Source organism: Sciurus vulgaris (assembly GCF_902686455.1).
Source record: "Sciurus vulgaris genome assembly, chromosome: 4".
NCBI classification, from domain to species: domain Eukaryota; kingdom Metazoa; phylum Chordata; class Mammalia; order Rodentia; family Sciuridae; genus Sciurus; species Sciurus vulgaris.
Window position 1 is genome coordinate 85,170,167 of NC_136464.1, and position 22,258 is coordinate 85,192,424.

The 22,258-nt window shown below is 36.0% G+C and overlaps 1 protein-coding gene across 1 annotated transcript in view; it reads left to right on the top strand.

Annotated features, from left to right (window-relative positions):
- LOC306660151 (ubiquitin-protein ligase E3A-like) overlaps positions 1-10,703 on the top strand; it is a 71,784-nt gene extending 61,081 nt beyond the window's left edge. Inside the window, 5 exon segments of the mRNA XM_079138296.1 lie at positions 8,381-8,760; positions 8,763-8,797; positions 8,800-9,141; positions 9,144-10,376; positions 10,380-10,703. Of these exon segments, the coding sequence (XP_078994422.1) occupies positions 8,381-8,760; positions 8,763-8,797; positions 8,800-9,141; positions 9,144-10,376; positions 10,380-10,664 (2,275 nt within the window). The 3' untranslated portion in view covers positions 10,665-10,703.
- The last annotated feature ends 11,555 nt before the right edge of the window (positions 10,704-22,258 follow it).

A 22,258-nucleotide genomic window follows, 5' to 3' on the forward strand; every position in this document is an offset into this window, starting at 1 on the left:
TTAAGGTGTGGCAGGCCTCTCTCCTTCTAAGCTCTAAGAAAAGCCTGTCTTTCTTTCAAAGTTTCTCTCTTAAGCAAGTTTCTTTCTCTCTGATAAGCGGGGTCTCTCTCCTCCCTCCTCTCAAAGCGTAAACCTCATTTCCTCTATCCTCTATAACAAGCAAGAAGCAATGCCTAAAGAGAAGATAGAAGTGCCTCAGTTTCCACTCTCCACCATCCATAAGACCCGTGCAAGTTGTTGCTGCAGGTGGTGACAAATATCCATGGATTTTGGAACTGCAAAGAGCCAGCAACACTTCTCTGTTTATTATGTTGCCATTAAACTATTAGTATCAAACCCATATTTAGTACATGTAGAAGAAAGTCATGAATATAGAAGAATAGTCTTAAAATTAGCAAACTCCTTGTAATATAAAGAGACAATGCATTGATTTAAAATTTTTATTTCTGAAATGCATATGGACTAAAATTGTGAAAGAAAATAATAAATTTCTTTAAATACTTTTTATGGTTTGGATATGCCATTTTCCCCAAAGCTCATGTGTGAGACAATGGAAAAATTTTCAGAGGTAAATGATTGGATTGGGAGAGGTGGAACCTGATCAGTGTGTAATCCTTCAATGGATTAACTGGTAGTCATTATAGGAGCAGGTTGTAGCTAGATAATTAGGTAACTGGAGGCATGCCTTGGGGGTTACATTTTCTCACTTAAACACTTCTGTTTCTCTCTCTGCTTTCTGACTGTTATGAACTGAGCATTTCTCTCTAGCACACTGTTCCGCCATGATGTTCAGCTTTACCTCGGCGCCCAGACCTAGAAAGGCAGCCAACCAGGGTATCCAACTGAACTTCTGAAACCATGAAGCCAAAAAAAACACTTTCCTCCTCTAAGTTGTTATACTTGGATCTTTTGGTCACAGTTACACAAAGTTGACTAAAATAATATGCATTATTTTTTTTTTAATTATCAGTTGTAATTCCTTTCAAGGGTGAATTAAATAGACTGATATGTGAAAGGCATCCAGGGAGCTCATATTGCAGTTAATTTTCTGTTTCTTAAGATAGTTAATGAGTGTGTTAATGTCTGTTTCACTATTATGTATTAAGCTGGTCATAGGCATTTACAACCCCATAATGTAGAGAATTGGAATAAGAGTTTTAAAATCAAGAATTGGGAGTCAGAAAACCTGACTTCAAGACTGTGTCCTTACTAACTGCAATGTTTCTGAGGCACATTTTCCCATCATTCAGCAAGTTACATAGATTGTAATATTTTTACTTTGGAGTTACTAAAGAACTTACGAGAGATGTACTAAAGAGAGAAAGGAAGTTTATCACAGGGTATCTAAAATATGCTTCTGCTACTTTTATGAAAAGGGAAATTTAAATCTCTTTCTATCCTGTTTATAACTGTGCTGATTTTATTATGGAAAAATGAGGTGGCATTTTAAATTACTATCTCAGCCCTTAGCTATTCATTTCAAACATTTCTTTAAACCGCATTGTTGAAAGGATAAGGTCCACACACTCTTGAATTAAAACCTCAATAATATTGTCCTAATATTCTTTGGGGTATTTCTCCTTCCATTCTTGTTGCTTCTCTTGTGCCAAACTAGCTCATACGTGAAGTAAGGGGTACAGAGTCAAGACCCAGATTTCAGGAGTTGGGTGGAAGCAGGTTTGTTGCGAGCAGCCTGCAAACTCATTTATTGCAGAGAGAGCTATACATTTTATAGGTTTCTTGCCCAATCACAATGCATCATGGGGGATCAGACCACCAGGTTCCTAAATGGGTTCCCTAGGTAACCTTGAGTCAATTTTGGGGGAGTTGTATACTTTCCTAGGAGACCAGAGTAGAATTCTCCTCCCCCCAGCTTTTCCTGTGGGGTCTGAAAGTGCCAAGGTTTTCCTTACACACTTGAGATGTTCACTGCTGCCAGCCAAGAACTAGGATTTCTCCCACTGCATTCTCTTCTGTGAATTCTGCTCTGTTAAGGTCCCAAATGATTCTTTGATTTTCCTGCCTCCTAGTGTTGTCTCCTTGCATTGAAATCCCACAAATTCAGGATCCAGCTGAAACTACTCTCCTGATGACAGAGATCCCTTTAATTTTACTTCTCTGGAATATATTTCTTCTTCTAAACTATTAAATGGTGGCAGCATGTGTGTGCAAAGTAATCAAATAGACTTAGCAAAGAGGAAAAAGTCTTCTATTATATTTATTATCTATCAAAATTAGGAACATTTAATATGTGGATTAATTACAGCAGCACAGCTATGCAATTTATAAATTAATATACTTATGAGGATGTTTTTTCTTAATTGTAACAAAGAACTAACAATTTATAGTACTCAAGTCTTGCCCTTATCCTTAGTTATCAATCTAACATTCAACTTATTTAAAAAGAAGTCATAAATAAAGCTATATCATAGGTTTAATGAGTAATGTATGAAAATTTTAGATAAATGTAAAATTAATAAACTAGTGTCTGAAAAACTGAAGGTTCTAGGGGCTAGTTATTTTTAGTACTGTCATTTATTTTAAAGCACAGGTCTATTTTAAAATAAATTGGTCTACCTCCCCCTGAGACAGCAATTTCTATGGCCAAACACAGACTGAGCAAAAACTCTCCAAGACACAATGAAAAATCAACATAACAATAAAACAAAGCATGTACTTTGATTCCCAGAGCTCAGACCCATACACATTTTATATTCCCTTCTGCTTTATCAACTTTGATATAACAAACTGTAAATGCTTTTCTTTTTAGGAGAGCTTATTTATGTTCAAAGCTCTATCACCAATTATCTAGAAAAAGACTGGCACATGACAGACAACCCAAAACTATACAGTCAGTATTCTATGAGATAGATGGCAAAAATAATTTTTCATATAAATTTAGAAAACTATTTCTGATACCACGTGAATATACAAGCCTCAGAATAAAATCTTTTATTTTCAGAAATTTGTAGAACTACACATTGTGCTTTCTTTTTCACCTTAAAAACAGTCATTTGTAAAATCATTCCCTATTCTGAATTTATATCATATCATTATTATGTAAAACAAATAATCATTAATTAATATTTGTGTACAACCTGACATTTGACAGAATAAAACCAAGGTAAAGTAACTTCTTCAAAATAAACAGGGATAACTGAGAGAAGAGATCAATTTTTAATCTTCTGATTCCACCTTCCAAGAAAACAAAGTTTTAAAAAAAGTCATTACAAATTTGAGTATAATTTACTAAATGATTACAACTATAAACCTAGATGAATGCAAAGTAAACTATTCCTCAAACTGTGGACTATAAAGGGACTAAAAGAATAGAAGAATAAAATATTAAAAGTACATTAATTCAGGATGCTCAAAATTTGCTTTATGGGAATTTCAGAAAGAAAAAGAAAAATAAGAAATTTGTAAAATAATTCCATATTGCTTCTTTGATAAAGTGGAATGAACATATCTATATGAAAAAGCAAAAACTAACCTGGTTCCAAATAGGGCAGATGTTAAAAGACCTGTGTTCTAAACTTAAGTATGTTAAAAAAAAAAATCTACAATGAGGAAAAACAGGACAGCTTATAACAATACAAATAAAATGAAGACAGAAATCAGATGTGATCAGCTACTTTGCTTCTTAGAGTTCAAGGGAATAGAAGTTTCCTTACACTTTTAAGAGGAAAGATTTTGAACTTACAATTGGATGTCCTTTCACATCGTCTGTGTAAGAACAATATAATGACATTTATCAATATACAAAATCTCAGGAAAAGTTTACCTAATAGATAAACATGCGTAGAAAGTCATTGGAAGGAGGGAGTATAGATACCTTTTAAAGTGACAGAATGTTTTCTAAAGCAAGAATAACTGGAGGATGCCATCTCCACAGCTGATTTGAGAACCTCACCTTGAGGCATGTGAAAAGTGACCATAGGAGAGAGATCATGGAGGTGTCATACCACAATGTAGAGAGTTGTTTGAGAATTTTGAAGTTTGGCTAGACAATGCAGGAAAGAAAGAGTCAATGAATATGGTAGGGCATCAAATGATATGAGAAGTTACAGTGTTCTGTACTACCATAAACAGCATTACCAGAATCTCAAAAATAGAAGTACAGGTTGTTTTTTTATTCTTTTAAAATAAACTACAGATGAAAACTATGGTATTTAATTATGATTATAGGATGGAATGTAGAAATATTCAATCATAAAATTATGAACATAAATGTACAACTACTGAGGTTGAGAGGTTAAAATGGAAAAATAAAACTTGCTTATCACAGAGTTTTCAGTAACTTTCAAATTGAGGGAACAATGAACTTAGTGTAGGAAACTAGTGATCACAGCTACACACTAATAATGAATGTCATAGGTAAAGATAAGATTTTCATAGGAGTGGGAAAGTGACCTAAATTCTCATCCATGATTATAGGAAGTAATCATTATTATACATACATGCCAATTCTATTTTACGGCACACCTGTTTAAAGATGATGCTTTTTAGTTTACTATAAAAATTAAAAAGTTTGCTGGCCATGGAGGCACACACCCGTAACCTCAGTGATTGGGAGACAGAGGCAGGAGGATCACAAATTCAAAGCCAGTGTCAGCAACTTAGTGAGGTCCTAGGTAATTTAGCAAGAGCTTGTCTCTATATTTAAAATATAAAAATAAAAACGGGCTGGGGATGTGGTTCAGTGGCTAAGCATGGGTTCAATGCTTAGTACAAAACTTTGTTCTTTGTTGATTTTTGCATTATTTGACTTAAAAATGTTGACATTTTTGCCAGTGAAGATTCCAGGATGCCTGTAATCACAGTGACTGGGGAGACAGAAAGATTGCACATCCCACGCCAGTCCCAAGAACTTAGTGAGACCTCAAAATTTTAAAAAAATAAAATAAAAAGGGCTGGGCTTATAGCTGAGTGTAAAGTATTCCTGAGGTCAATCCCCAGTACCACAAACAAAATTACATTTTTAATTATATTATAAAATAATATAAGGTGATCATATTATTGATCATTCCCTTGTATCAGAAAACTACCTCCTCAACACAGAATAGGAATTTTTGGAAGCTATCACTAACACTGTAAATGAGTTAGAATAAATTACACCTATACTAGTAAGGTTTTGAATTATTGGTCACTTTTTAAGAACAAATTGTGACTCTCCAATCAAGTCTCTTTAAATGGTCTTAAAAAGTGTTATATAATTATGCACATATATTTCTTTGTAAAAAAAATTATAAGCATTTTATATTGTTCATATAAAAATGACCTTTTAGTTCTTTATATAACAGCAATTGAATAGGTATATGATAATGATACTAATATTCACATTAATTTTATAAATAGCATATTAGTGAATTCTGTCAGGTTTTCCAAGGATATATAGATGGTTATTAATATGTCTTTAAATATGTCTTGCTTACCTCTGGTCATTCTTTCAAAATAACATTAGGGCATATTAATAACAACAGATACCTATACCTGGCTGGTAATAATGCTTCTTCTACCTGAATGAAGATTTTCTTTAAGCCACATTGTTTTTTTCCTTTTATGAAAAAAAAAAAATCATATTATGATTTGAGTTAAAATGTCTCCCAAAGGCTCATGTACTAAAAGGCTGAGTCACCAGCTTGTGGTCCTATGGGAGGTGATGGAGGTGATGTTTAGGAGACAGGGCCCAGTGGGAGGAAGTTAGGTCATTAGGAGCATGCCCTTCATCTGTGTCTCTCTTGTGCTTCATGGCCGCCCTATGTTGGACAGACCTTCTCTGCCATGCATTGCCACCATGATGTACTGCCTCACTACAGGTATGAAATCAATGAGATCAAGCGACCACTAAACCTGCAAAATGTAAGCCAAAGAACCTGTCCTCCTTTTAAGTTGTTTATATCAAGTATTTTATCACCCAAACACCTTCTCTAATTCCATTGCCATCACTATGAATTTACTACTTTGATTTCATTAGAAATTAACCCTAGTGTCTTTAGCTACTTTTTGTCAGGTATTGCATTAATATTACTGTTTATGGTTTATTAAGTTTATGCATTTTCATAAAAGAAAAATTAGAAATAATTTTTCTTCTTTAGTCATGGAAATAGTTTGAATATCATAAAAATTATCTGTTTCTTTAAATTTTAAAATACTTTAGCGAAGCATGGTATCTCTCTAAGATACCAAGCAAGGTATCTCTCTAAAAGTTTTCTCAGAAGCCTCTTTTTTGGCGTGTCAGGATACATGCATCTCTGCTCAGTTACTATTGAGCAGCCACCTTAAGACTAAGTTTAGTCAGTTGTCCTAGTGATGTACACTAGATATTCTTTCATCTCCTCTGCATGTTCTTTCTCTTGGGCTCCCCTAATTGGGAAGTGGGTGAAAAAAACATGGCCTGGTTTTCTTTGGCTCCATTTCCTCTGTACTTCACTTAGTAAAAACTATTCCCATACTGAGTAAAATCTTGTTGCTCTGGCCTGACGCTACCCTTGTTTCCTCACTCCACACGAGGGTATCAATGAGGCTCTTTTGGAACTCTCTCACTGCTAGAATACTGCATTGTTCTGGAATTATGACTGATCCACATCAGACTTTAAACTATACAACAGAGCAATAGTAACAAAAATGGCATGGTATTGGCACCACACTAGATAGGCAGACCAGTGGTACAGAATAGAAGAGACAAACCCACACAAACAGTTACCTCATCCTATATAAATAAGCCAAAAACATACAATGGAGAAAAGATAGCCTGCTCAACAAATGGTGCTGGGAGAACTGGAAGTCCATATGCAATAAAATGAAATGAAACCTCTCCTGTACAACTGAAAATGGATCAAGGACCTAAGAATTAGACCAGAGACCCTGCAACAAATAGAAGAAAAATAGGCCCAAATCATCATGTTTGCTTAGGACCAGACTTCCTTAACAAGGCTCCAAAGTACAAGAAATCAAAGCAAGAAGCACTACATGGAATGGATTCAAACTAAAAAGCTTTTTCTCGGCAAAGGATACAATCAATAATGCGGAAAGAGCCTACAGAGTGGGAGAAACTCTTTTCCACATGCACTTCAGATAGAGCACTAATCTCCAAAATTTATAAAGAACTTACAAAACTTTATATGCAAAATAGAAAGAACCCAATCAATAAATGGGCCAAGGAACTGGACACTTTACAGAAAATGATATACAGGTGATGGACAAATATATGAAAAAGTGTCAATATCTCTAGTAATTAGAGAAATGCAAATTAAAACAACCCTAAGATTTCATCTTACTCTAATTAGAATGGCTATTATCAAGAACACAAGCAATAATAGGTGTTGGCATGGTTGTGGGGGAAAAGGGCACACTTTTACAGTGCTGGTGGTTTTGAAAATTGGGGCAACCACTCTAGAAAGCAGTATGGAGATTCCTCAGAAAACTTAGAAAGGACCTACTTTTGATCCAGTTATCCTACTCTACAGTTTATACCTCAAAGACTTAAAATTAGCATACTACAGTAAAATAACCACATCAATGTTTATAGAAGCTCAATTCACAATAGCTAGATTATGGAACCAACCTAGATGCCCTTCAACAGATGAATGGATAAAGAAACTGGTGTATATACACAATGGAATATTATTGAGCCATAAAGAAGAATAAAATTGAGTCCTCCCGTCTTGTGCCCCGGTCGCGAGATCCGTCTTTCTCCCAAGATGGTGGCGCTGGGTTCGGGGTGACTACAGGAGAGACAGGGCCTTTTACCCATTGCCAGGATCCCGAGGCACCACACTTGGCTCGCTCGCACACCCTGCCGCCTCGTAGTTATCTGCGGCCCGGGCGCCCGCCATCCGCCTCCGACTGACGCTTCACCTCTGACGACCCAGATCGATCGCAGGCGGCAGCGCCTCCCTCAGCTTCTCGCAGAAGCTCGCGCCCTGTAGCCCCTAGCAGGAGGGCCCCGCAGCCCCCCAGTGTAGACAGCGGCGGCTAGCTACGGCTGGGTTTTCGGCGGCCGAGGCGCCCCGTTTCCCGGCCTCGGTTTCCGGGGAAGGAAGCGCGGGTCTCGCATGAGCCCCGGCGGTGGCGGCAGCGAAAGACAACGAGGCGGTGGCGGGCGGGGGCGGTGGGCGAGGGCGACGATGACCAGTGAAGCGGCCGCAGCTGCGAGGGCCGCAGCTCAGGCGCGGGGCGACGACAGATCACCAGGAGAACCTCAGTCTGAGGACATTGAAGCTAGCCGAATGTGTACTACTATAAATGGAGCAAGGGTAAATGTATCAAGTGATTTATGGCCCATTAAAGCAAGATTGTTTAAATAAATCCTCAGTTTACTCTAAATGTTGGAATGCCCCAGACCAGTCCTAAGGCCATCTTTATCCTTTCTCCCCAGGAAACGAGCAGCTGCAAAGCATCTAATAGAGCGCTACTACCACCAGTTAACTGAGGGCTGTGGAAATGAGGCCTGCACGAATGAGTTTTGTGCTTCCTGTCCAACTTTTCTCCGTAAGGATAACAATGCAGCAGCTATTAAAGCCCTCGAGCTTTATAAGATTAATGCAAAACTCTGTGATCCTCATCCCTCCAAGAAAGGAGCAAGCTCAGCTTACCTTGAGAACTGGAAAGGGGCCCCTAACAACTCTGAGATAAAAATGAACAAGAAGGAAGGAAAAGGAGCAAGAATTGATTTTAAAGATGTGACTTATCTAACCGAAGAAATAGTGTATGAAATTCTTGAATTATGTAGAGAGAGAGAGGATTATTCCCCTTTAATTCTGTCATTGGAAGAGTTTTCTCTAGTGATGAGGCATACTGGTGCAGAGCTTTCGAAAAATCAAACAACACACTAAGGAAGAACTGAAATCTCTTCAAGGAAAGGATGAAGATAAGGATGAAGATGAAAAAGAAAAAGCTGCATGCTCTGCTGCTGCTATGGAAGAAGATTCAGAAGCATCTTCCTCAAGGACAGGCGATAGCTCACAGGGAGACAATAATTTACAAAAATTAGGCCCAGATGATGTGTCTGTGGATATTGATGCTATTAGAAGGGCCTATACCAGATTGCTCTCTAATGAAAAAATAGAAACTGCCTTTCTCAATGCACTTGTATATTTGTCACCTAACGTAGAATGTGACTTGACGTATTCTTATACTCCCGAGATCCTAATTATCTGAATTTCTTCATTATTGTAATGGAGAATAGAAATCTCCACAGTCCTGAATATCTGGAAATGGCCTTGCCATTATTTTGCAAAGCAATGAGCAAGCTACCCCTTGCAGCCCAAGGGAAACTGATTAGACTGTGGTCTAAATATAGTGCAGATCAGATTCGGAGAATGATGGAAACATTTCAGCAACTTATTACTTACAAAGTCATAAACAATGAATTTAACAGTCAAACTCTAATGAATGATGATGATGCCATTGTTGCTGCTTCAAAGTGCTTGAAAATGGTTTACTATGCAAATGTAGTGGGAGGGGAAGTGGACACAAATCATAATGAGAAAGATGATGAAGAGCCCATCGCTGAGTCCAGTGAATTGACACTTCAGGAGCTTTTGGGAGAGGAAAGAAGAAATAAGAAAGGTCCTCGAGTGGACCCACTGGAAACTCAACTTGGTGTTAAAACTCTGGATTGTCGAAAACCACTTATCTCTTTTGAAGAGTTCATTAATGAACCACTGAATGATGTTCTGGAAATGGATAAAGATTATACCTTTTTCAAAGTAGAAACAGAAAACATGACATGTCCCTTTATATTGAATGCTGTCACAAAGAATTTGGGATTATATTATGACAATAGAATCCGCATGTACAGTGAACGAAGAATCACTGTTCTCTACAGCCTAGTTCAAGGGCAGCAGTTGAATCCATATTTGAGACTGAAAGTCAGATGCGACCATATCATAGATGATGCACTTGTTCGGCTAGAGATGATTGCTATAGAAAATCCCGCAGACTTGAAGAAACAATTGTATGTGGAATTTGAAGGAGAACAACGAGTTCATGAGGGTGGTGTTTCCAAAGAATTTTTTCAGCTGGTTGTGGAGGAGATCTTCAATCCAGATATTGGTATGTTCACATATGATGAATCTACAAAATTCTTTTGGTTTAATCCGTCCTCTTTTGAAACTGAGGGTCAGTTTACTCTGATTGGCATAGTCCTGGGTCTGGCTATTTACAATAACTGTATACTGGATGTGCATTTTCCCGTGGTTGTCTACAGGAAGCTGATGGGGAAAAAAGGAACTTTTCGTGACTTGGGAGACTCTCACCCAGTTCTATATCAGAGTTTAAAAGACTTACTAGAATATGAAGGGAATGTGGAAGATGATATGATGATCACTTTCCAGATATCACAGACAGATCTTTTTGGTAACCCAGTGATGTAAGATCTAAAGGAAAATGGTGATGAAATTCCAATTACAAATGAAAACAGGAAGGAATTTGTCAATCTCTATTCTGACTACATTCTCAACAAATCAGTAGAAAAACAGTTCAAGGCTTTTCGAAGAGGTTTTCATATGGTGACCAATGAATCTCCCTTAAAGTACTTATTCAGACCAGAAGAAATTGAATTGCGCATATGTGGAAGCCGGAATCTAGACTTCCAAGCACTAGAAGAAACTACAGAATATGATGGTGGCTATACCTGGGAATCTGTTCTGATTAGGTGAGGTACTCAATTCTTAAGAAGAAGATTTCATACACCAAATGAGGAGTTCTGGGAAATTGTTCATTCATTTACAGATGAACAGAAAAGACTCTTCTTGCAGTTTACAACGGGCACAGACAGAGCACCTGTGGGAGGACTAGGAAAATTAAAGATGATTATAGCCAAAAATGGCCCAGACACAGAAAGGTTACCTACTTGCTTTATTGTCCTTTTACTTCCGGAATATTCAAGCAAAAAAAAACTTAAAGAGAGATTGTTGAAGGCTATCATGTATGCCAAAGGATTTGGCATGCTGTAAAACAAAATGAAAACAAAAACAAAAACAAAAAAAAAAGGAAGAAAAAAACTGAAAAAAATTTTAATAAATATAACGAGGGATTAAAAAAAAAGAATAAAATTATGGCATTTGCCACAAAATAGATGGAGTTGGAGAATATCGTGATAAGTGAAATAAGCCAATCTCAAAAAAACAGAAGCCAAATGTTTTTTTTTTTTTTTTTTTGATATGTGAATGCTAATTTACAATAGTGGGGGATAGGGAAGAATAGAGTTACTGTAGATTATGTAGGGGGTGAGTAAAGGAAGGGGATGGGGTATGGAGATGGGAAGGATATTAGAATGCATCAGACATTACTAACCTATATACATGTATAACTGTACAACCAGTGGGATTCTACATCATGTATAGCAAGAAAAATGAGGAATCATACTCCATTATTATGATGTATCAAACTACAAATGCATTCTACTGTCATGTATAATGAATTTAACAAGTTAAAAAATTTTTAAAAAATCAAAATGGCAGAGAATACAAATCACATCTCAATTATTACCTTAAACATTAATGGCCTATACTCATCAACCAAACTACATAGACTGGCAGACTGAATTAAAAAACAAGACCAAACAATATGCTGTTTCCAAGAGACATGCCTCATAAGCAAAGACATCCCTAGACAGAAGGTAAAAGAATGGGTAAAAACATATCATTCAAATGGGTCTCACAAACAAGCAGGAATTTCTGTCCTCATATTGGATAAACTGAACTTCAAGCCAAATTTAATCAAAAGGGACAAAGAAGGACATCTAGTACGGTTTAAGGTTACCATACATTATTAAGACATAACAATTGTAAATATTTATGCCCCAAACAATGGTGGGTCTATGTATATCCATAGAACTGTTCTCAATTTCAGAAATCGAATAGACCACAACACAACAATACTTGGTGACTTTAACACACCTCTCTCACTACTGGATAGATCCTACAAACAGAAACTAAACAAAGAATCTATAGAACTAAAAAATACAATTAATAATTTAGACTTATCAAACATATATTGAATATTTTATCCAACAATGACTGAACACACTTTCTTCTCAGTAGCACATATATCCTTCTTTAAAATAGACCTATCTTAGGCCACAAAACAACTCAGAGCAAATATAAAAAATACAGATAGTACCATGCATCTTATCAGATCATAATGGAATAAAATTCTAAAATGAAGTAGCTTCTATTTTTCATTTTTTCAACATCTGGGGACTAAATAATATGTTATTGAATCAAAAATGAATATCAGAAGAAATCAGAAATTAAAAATACTTAGAGGTAAATGAGAAAAGTGATAACACTTATCAAAATCTCAGGGACTCATTGAAGGCACTGTTAAGAGGAAAATTATTGTATTGAGCTCATTTGCTAAAAGAATAGAAAGACAGCAAGTAAATAACCTAAAATTACATCTCAAAGCCCTAGAAAAAGAATAAATCAACACTAAAACAGAAAACAGGAAATAATTAAATCCATATGTAACAAAATGAAATTACACCTCTCTCACCCTGCACAAAAGTCAAGTGGATCAAGGACCTAGGGATTAGACCAGAGACTCTGTGCCTATTAGAGGAAAAAATAGGACCAACTCTCCATGTTGGCTTAGGGACTGAATTCCTCAAGACCTAAAGCACAAAAAGTAAAATGAAGAATCAAAAAATGGGGTGGTGTCAAATAGGATAGGGAAGAATAGAGTTGCTTTATATTAGGTAGAGGGGAGTGAAGGGAGGGAAAGGGGTATGGGGGTAGGAATGATAGCAGAGTGAAACATACATTATTTAATTATGTACATATGTGACCACATGACCAATTTGATCCTACAATACATATAATCCAAAAAATGAGAGATTACACTCCATTTATGTATGAGCTATCAAAATGTATGAATGTGTTCTATCATGTACAATTAATTAGAACAAATTCTAGAAAATTAAAAAACTAAAAAAGATTCTTATAGCAAAGGAAACTATTAAGAACATGAAGAAAAAGCCTACAGAAAGGGAGAAAATGTTTGCCACCTACACCTCAAATAGAGCATTAATCTCCAGGATATATAGAGAACTCAAAAAACAACACCAAAACACAAATATCCCAATCAATAAATGGGCAAAGGAACTATGTTCCTTCACAGAAGAAGAAATACAATTAAGTGAATAAGTATGCTTTTAAAATGCTCAACATCACTAGCAAATAAAGAAATGCAAATTAAGACTACACTGAGATTTCATCTCCAGTCAGAATGGCAATTATCAAGAATACAAGTAACAATAAACATTGGCAAGAATATAGGGCAAAAGGTATATTGCTGGTTACACTGTGCACATTGATGAAACCAATCTGGAGAGCAGTATGGAGATTCCTCAGAAAACTTGGAATGAAACCACCATTTGACCCAGCTATCCCACTCTTTGCATATGCCTTAAAGATTAAAATCAGTATACTATAGTAGTGATACAGTCAAAACAATGTTTATAGAAGCTCAATTCATAATACTTAAGCTATGGAACCAAACTAGGTGTCCTTCAACAAGTAAATGGATAAAGATATGTGGTACATATACACAATAGAATATTACACAGCCCATTATTAGAATGAAATTATGGCATTTGCCAGTGAATGGATGGAACTGGAGAGTACCATCCATTAAGCTAATTCCGACAAACCAAAGGCCAAATGTTTTCTCTCATATGAGTATGCTTACTTATAACAGGCGGGTGCAAGGGGAAGGGAGGAGTAGAGGTTCACTGGATTGGACAGTGGTGGGAGTGGTGGGATGGGAGGGGGAATGTGAATGGGAAAGACAGTAGAATGAATTGGGCATAACTTTCCTATGTTCATGCATGAATGTACTACCAGTGTAACTGCACATCATGTATGACCACAAAAATGGGAAGTTATACTCTATGTATGATATGCCAAAATATATTCTATTATTATGTATAACTAAAAAGAACAAAAATAAAATTTAAAAAATGTCATTCCTAGAGTAAAAAAAATTGAAATATGAATTTTGTGCAAACACTAGTCCATTGCAGACGCTTACAGCTACAACGCTATAATTATAGATGAAGGGTAGAATAATTTCCTTGACCAACTAACAGTCTTCAACACATGATTTTTTAAGTAAAGAATGATGTGACAGTAATGATTGCCTTAATTTCACATATGTAGCTGTTGTCTACTTAAACAACCCTATTTATAATGGCTTCAAAAAAATGTACATTATAATACATATAATATATATGCAACGTATATAAACAGTTTGTGAACATCAGAAATCGGTCTGGGTGGTTCTCCATCAAAGATTGTTTGGAGGTTGCATTCAAGCTCTTGGCTAGAACTATACCATTTCTAAAATTGTTACTGAAGTAACATCTGCTTCCAAGATGGCCATTCCCAGAGCTATGATTCTTCACTGGTCATTTACTAGAAGTCTCAGTACATCCCACCATAGGCCTCTCAATAGAATTTCCTTAGTATCCTCAAAATATGGCAGCTATTTTCTTCAGTGTGAGTGTTTGGGACAATGGAGAAGAGGTGGGAGGAAAGCTGAAGTACAGAAAAAGAAGGGATGGGGAAACAAAGGACTCAAGACCAAACACAAACTCTTTTATAATCTAATCTCAGAAATGCCTCCATTTCTTCCATGTGTTTTTGGCCTTGCAGTGTATAAGGGGAGATTTAGAAAAACAGGAGAAGGCATGACCTGGGACCCTCTTTAAGGTTGGCTACTGCATCTAACAATGTTACAGTTTAGAATACAAGATTCATGAAATATTTTTAAATGCAAGATATTCATGATATTATTAATATTACCTTGAATAAAACAAGATTGGTATTTAGATAACTTAAAAATATGAACAAGAAATCAGACTATTGGGTCTATTAACCCATAGGTAGGACAAACTTCAACAGAATTCTTTGCTAACATTAAAATATTTCTTTTACAATGCTTTATACCCTGAGTTTTTTTTTTTAATGATACTCCATTACTTTATCAAATGCTGAATCTCAATTTCTTCAAATTTCTTAATGAAAGCAACTAAGATCTGATAAATTTTCTAAGTTATTAGTGGATTCCCTTTATTTAAAAACTGCTTTCTTTGCTGGGTGTGGTGGCATACACCTCCCAGTGACTCAGGAGGCTGAGGCAGGAGGATCATGAGTTTCAAAGCCAGCCTCAGCAACTTGGCAAGGCGCTAAGCCATTCAGTGAGACCCTGTCTCTAAATAAAATTCACTAAAAAGCTGGGGATATGGCCCAGTGGTTAAATGGTCCTGGGTTCAACTCCCATAATTCCCATTACCAAAAAAAACAAAAAAAGTTCTTTCAAAGGGAATATTTTTAAAGTAGTTCTTTTAAGTCTTTAATAAAAACTCCAAGTAACTTACAGATGAAGTTATTTTATAGAGTTTATTTTATAATTTAATTTTATTTCAGCAGTGGAAGGATCTTTTGGCACCAATCATATCATGCCTTCTGCCTAATTTCACCTTTGTCAGATTAGAGGGGCACCACAGCACATGAATTTTACTTTTATTCATCCAGACACAGGAAGTAGTATTGTTTAATGTAACATAATTGTAAACTGTCCCTTAACATGACTTTTAGAACTGAATCCCTAACCATGGGTATAGTTTTGGCCACTGAACTTCTATTTCATCAATGTTGAAATAAAGAAAGAGAGGAATTAAATTTATGTGAATAAATTCAATGCAGAATGTCAATAGACCAAATCCCACCAAAATTATTTCTCTGTGCAAGATTGTGCAAAACCCTTGCACTCTCCACACCTCAGCATCATCACCTGTAAAGTAAGGATTCATCTTTAACCATTTCTTAACCACTTTGATATGAGGACCCATCAGGGACTAATAAAACTGAACATGTTACGTTCTTCATGATTAACAGTAAACTGGGAGTGACTGAGGCCCAGAAGGGTGAGGTCACCTATTATCCTGGATAAGAGTTTGTTAGAAAGCATTGCTTAATTCCTTTTTTCTTGACATTTCAGGAACCTGTCTACATTGTTCTTCAGTCTATCCAACTTTCAAATTTACATCAGTAACAGTAAATGCATTATAAGCCAGCGGTATACTTGGAGTTCAAGGTACAAAGATAAAGTTTCTTCCCTATCCCAGCAACATGCAAGTGAAGGATGGCAATATGAAACAAAAGAGCAATAATGGAGCCTTGTACCAAGTGCTGCTGCAGCACAAAGCAAAAAGACTTATTCTATGTGCAGTGAGAAAAACGCTCTAAGACTCAGTCACAAATGACCTGAGGTTCACAAATGGGCAGCAAGCAATTTGCAAATTAAAAGGAAGAAGAGTCAAAAACAGGGCAGTGTGTGCATGAAATTAGTAGAACCCAATGTACTCTCCTGTTGAGAGGAAGAAGTAGTATAAGTTACTGACTGGCAGCTCTTTTTAATCAATTCCTGTAAAAATAAGGAAGCAAAGGAGAACTTGATCAACTATGGAAAAAATAATAAGTCTGATGGCTCCCCTATTTCTACACTAACTGCCTGTCTCCAATTCTGGCTTCAATGAGAGGGTCAGAGTAGATTTGAAACAGCAAGATAATTTATTCTCTCCAAAATCAATACAATTTTCTTGAATACTGTTTTGTATTTCTCACATGCAGAGAATTGAGCTATATCTATTGTCCAAAAGTAAGTTTTCACCTATGTACAATTATAGTGAGCAAGAATTCATCCAACAACTATTTAATTCACATACCATGAAATTCTCTAGATGAAAATAGTATAGAAAATGAGACAAATATGCTTTCTGAGAACTTACATTGTATGTCATTTTTAAAAAAATATATTTTGATTATTAGATACCAGCATATGTTACTAGAAAGTTATTTTTGTTACCTCCATCTGTGAATTTAAATTTGACCTCCTTAATTACAAGATGCATTTAATGCAACCTGCTTAAAACATAATTCTATCTATATAAAATGCATACTATGGAGTACTAGACAAGTGTAAGATAAAATTGATAATATAAATATTCTGACTTTTCAATTTTTCAGAATTTCTTATCTCAAAACATCATGGAATACATAAAGTATATCTGGTATTTAAGTATCCCTTAAATTCAGAAAACTAATTTAAAAAATGCAGAACTGTGAGGTACAATCTCATTCAGTTGTCAAACTTAGAACAGTAGGTTTAGGATTATTAATATGATAATTTTAGTAGAATATCCCACAGGTCAATCTTGAGTCTTATGGCCATAATAGAAAACAAAAAGATTTAAGAAAAAATAGGAAAAAATTATTATCCTTGGAAACCTGTTAAATATGGTGACTAGAAGGTGACAAAGAAAATTTTATGATGGCTGTGAACCACAGAGTTAATTCTAGCACCTCTGACATTGTAGAAAATAACAGGAAACAATAGGTTTAGGGTTCATCAGAATAGTTTCAGCTTTACCTATAGAAGTATTAGATGCTATATTTGTTATTCCTACAAAACAAATTATTCCAAATATTTGCACATTAAAACAAATACTTATTAAGTCAAACTTTTAATGAGGAACAGGACTCCAGGATGGCTTAGGATAGTGGGCTCAGAGTGTCTAACATAATTGCAGTGAAGCTGTGGGCCAGATTTGCTTTCCCGTCAAGTAGATCAGTACCAACCTCACTCACACAGCTATTTGCAAGAGGCTTCATTTCCTTATCATGGTCTTTCAATCAGACTGTTCATCATATAGCTTCTTCTAGATCGAGTGATCAGAGAAAGAGGGGAGCAGTAACTCAAGAGAAGACCTATTATTAAATTAACTGCTATCAAGAAATGACTTGACTTTTGCCATATTATATTGATCCACAAACAGCAATCAAGATACAACTTAGGAGAGTAGTTCACAAGCATGAATATATCAGGAAATAGGAATCATCTTTAAAGCTGACTATGAAATGCTATTAAAAATATACAGAATACTGATAAATGAATAGCTGTGCTACTGAGGTCAGGGCTAGAGATGGAGATTTGGATAGTTTCAGTTTGAGTGGCAGTTGAATATTGAGAAGAGGTGTCTGCTGTCAGAGTTGTCATAGAAAAAGACCCAAATCAGAGTGCACACAAGTCCCATGAGTGGCTAGGAGAGTAGGGATGAAAGGCAGCACATACTTTCCAATATTTTTTTATTTGTTCTAATTTGTTATACATGAAAGAATGCATTTTGACACATCATGCATATCTGGAGTATAACTTCTCATTCTTCTGGTTGTAAATGTTGTAGAATCACACTAGTGGTGTAATCACATCTATACCTAGGGTAATAATGTCTAATTCATTCTACTATCTTATCTCCATACACCCTTCCCTCCCTTCATGCTCCTTTGTCAAATCCAAAATACCTCTGTTTTTCCCTAGTCTCCTCCACGCTTATTATAAATTGGCACCCATATATCAAAGAAAATATTCAGTCTTTGGTTTTTTGGGAATGGCTTATTTTGCTTGATGTGATATTCTCCAGGTCCATCTATTTACTTGCAAATGTCATAATTTCAATCTTCTTTGAGGCTGGGTAATAGTCTATTACATATAGATACCACATTCTCTTTATCCATTCATGATATTTTCATGTTATCCCATAATTCTTGGAAGTTCTGTTCATGGTTTCTTATCATCTTTTCTGCTCAACTTTATTTTCAAGATTATATATTTTGTCTTCATTGCCTGATGTTCTGTCTTCCAAGTAGCCTAATCTGTTGGTGATACTTTCCATTGTATTTTTCATCTGATTGGTTGGTTTCTTTATTTTAAGGATTTCTGCTTGATGTCTTTTTATACTCTTTCTATGGACATGATCTTTCACCTCCTGAAATTTATCTCTGAATTCACTTCTTACATCATCTTTTATGTTGTGAATCAGTTTAGTGATGTACATTCTGAACTGCTTCCCTGCTATTTCTTCTGTGTTATCAATGGATTGTATTACTGGATCATCTTCTTGTGTTTTGAGTGCTTTGTTTCCTTGATTTTCAGGTTGTTTGTGTGTCTTCCCATTTAGCAGTGTGGATCTGAGGTATTACAGTTTCTATCCTGTAGACATGATGTCTCTGCATTTTTCTAATACCTCACCTTTAAGAGGGAGATAAATTATTAATAGCACACAATGCAAACAATATACAGCCTTAAACCAAATAATTCCTTATGAGATATTTACAGTTTCATCATGATAATCAGAAATTATGTTTAATTATTATCTGCAATATAAACATAGGTTTGAAAAAGGGTTTAAAATTTCTAATGGTGGAGAAAGAGAGAACAGGAGTGGTGTAGGATGTGATGTGATGTTTATGAGGAAGGAAGAGAGAAGATACAATATAAGATCATAGGAAGAGTGAAATCGAAATCATTAGAAGTTGGCTGTTAGGAGGAGAAAAGAGAGAAAGAATCCAGGAAAACAGATATATGAGAGGAAAATATATTATATATATATATATATATATATATATATATATATATACTTTATTTTTTACTATATAAAATACAATAAATATGTATAAAATATATTATATATTTTATAGATAAAATATAAATATAAAAATATATATAAATGTATATATAGTAAAAAATAAAATAAAAATATTTCAAAAAGTAAAAACAAAAGAATACAAAATACTGAAATATACTATTCAGACATCCCTATAATCAATAACCTGATATATGAAAAGTATTTGGTTTCAAAAATGGTGGGGATGTGAGGGGGGAAAGAAATGAAAAAAAAATCTCAAAGGAAAGTTGAACAATTGTTTCCTTTGGAGTTCCAAAACTACTGTTTCCCTTCTCTGCCAATAGGTGGGGTTGTCTGGATTTTCCTGTTAGCTCCACTCTCAGAATGGTGAGTGTTACTAGGGAGGGAGAAATAGTCCTAAAGGTAGAACTCCTGGAGGCAGGGTATAGCAATTGCTGGTCAAAGTTGGAAGACTGTACTCTAGGAATCTCCTTTGGGTTGCACTCATGTGATGTAGGAGCCTGATCTTAACTCCTATGGCACCTGTGGACCCCACAATTCCTGGTCTCTAATTTAGTCTCCAAACTCAATCTCTCTTGCTCCTGACCTTTTGACTTCCTGACCAGGCACCTCTCTCCTGGGTAGTCCTGAAGGCTGAGTGCTGGGACCTATGCATTCGTCATGGAGAACTGTTCTACATTGGGTGGGTCAGGACCAGGCACTGAGAGCTGTGGATCAACCACATGACCGTGAGTGCTGGTCCAGATTCTTGGCAAGGGAGGGGTTGGGAAAAGGGGATTGGGGAACCAGAGGTCCCTGTTGATTGAGAATTCTGGCAAGACCAGGCGATCAGTTTATACTGGACTGGGGAGGGAGTCAGAGACCAGTTTGTCAAGTCTCAGTGAGTGCTGGCCTGAGTGGGCAGCAGGAACCCAGTGGGTACCTGACCAGTTGGCAGTGTGAGTTGAGTGTAAGATGCTCTCACACTCTTATAACCTCTGACCTGCTGAAGCCAGTTCCATCCATCCCTGTACACTTCATGGCTCATGGACCTGAGGAGAGCCTGGTTCTCTCCAGCCTCTGCAGCAAGATGATGGCTAATAGCATACCTAGAAGGAAGACCTCAGTTGTAACCAAAACTGTAGGCATCTTGATGGACTTCCAGGCCCTGACTGGTGTCCCTTGATGAAAGCAGTCTTGTCCTAAGATGGTGGTGGCAGCAGCAAACCTGCTGGTACCTTGACATTGGATTTCCAGGCCGTGGTCAATATCCAAATATAGAGGCTCCTGTGTCTCAAGATGGCAATGGTGGCAGCTGAGGTGTCCCATGATGGAGGTGGCTATGTTCAGAGATGGGGCAGCAGTGGTAAATTCTGTGGTGACAGTGGGCAATGGAGATAGGAGATGGGGAGCCCACACCATGCTATGTGGTGGGCTACACCTTGCAGTGGGTGACTTTCTCATATCTTGAGTACAGTCATATAGGCACTTTGAAAGATCTTAAGGGACCACATTCTGCTGCCTATGTCACTACATTTAGAGAATTACTGATGTATTCACTGATTTTTAATCCAACAAGTATTTATTGAGAACCCGCTCTATATAATACCAAAAACAGTGCACCTGAAAGACTTAATCTTTGTCATTATGAAAGTAGAAAACATACAAAACTCTTAATATCAAGAGAAGTAAGTACAGGTAGAGAAAGAGTAGATCCTTGAAGGCTATCAAGACAAATTTTCCAGAAAACCCACAGAAAGGTAAATTCTGTGAGGTCAAATGAGTAAAAAAGTTTATGAAGGAAAACAGTCAGACTCAAGATAAATCTGAGCAAAAAATAATGACTGAGAAATAACAGTAAATTAAGGGATAGTAATTAAACATAAACTCTAATCATTACAATCCATATTCTAAAAAGTCATGTTTTTAACATTCTCAACATTTAGACATTAAATACTTGAAACTTCTTTTCTTCATTAATTTTCCAAGGTTTATATAATTTTTGATCATGCCAAGCTTAGGTAAAATAATTAGCAAGAATCTAATTTCTGTGTCTACCTTTTATTCTTAATAAGTATATTGTTTTAAAATCTCATCCACTATTACATAATAAAAATTTTAATAATTTTGACATGCTATTAAAGAACCCAGATTTAAAGTCACTATAGACTATTTTCCTAAGAAATAATTATCTTAATTTAATCAAATTCATTTGGTTATTCATTATTTTATTTCATACTTCACAGTTCTTCAGAAAATCCTAAAGTATGTACTTCTGCTACATCTGAGGATCACCTCAGTACATTTTCTGGCTCAAGCCTCTGTGGGGTCTTACTTGAGTTATTACAAAAGTTTCTAACCTTCTGCTCTAGATCCCTCCCACTCTGAAATCAATACTGAGTATGTCTAGATCCACAACCAGATAGCCTAGTGAAATGCAAGTAAGGTCATGGTACTTCACTTCCCTCCATCTACCCCCTCTCTTAGGAATAAATTTAATTTGAATTTTTCTTACTTGTGTTTTGGATTATCTTCATAGGAACAGTACATTTTAACTCCAGAGGAAAAATATCCTTTTCCCTAGTGTACATAGACAGCACACCAATTCATCCTTGTAGAAAAGTAAATTATATTTTATTTCCAGCAGATATGGAGATTGAAGGTTCTGATTTATGCAAATGAGCTACTTCAAATACATAAAACATAAGATATTGACCTCAATTCATCACCCGTTTGTTTTTAACATAACAGAACTGAAGCAGTACTGAGAGGAAGATTTAT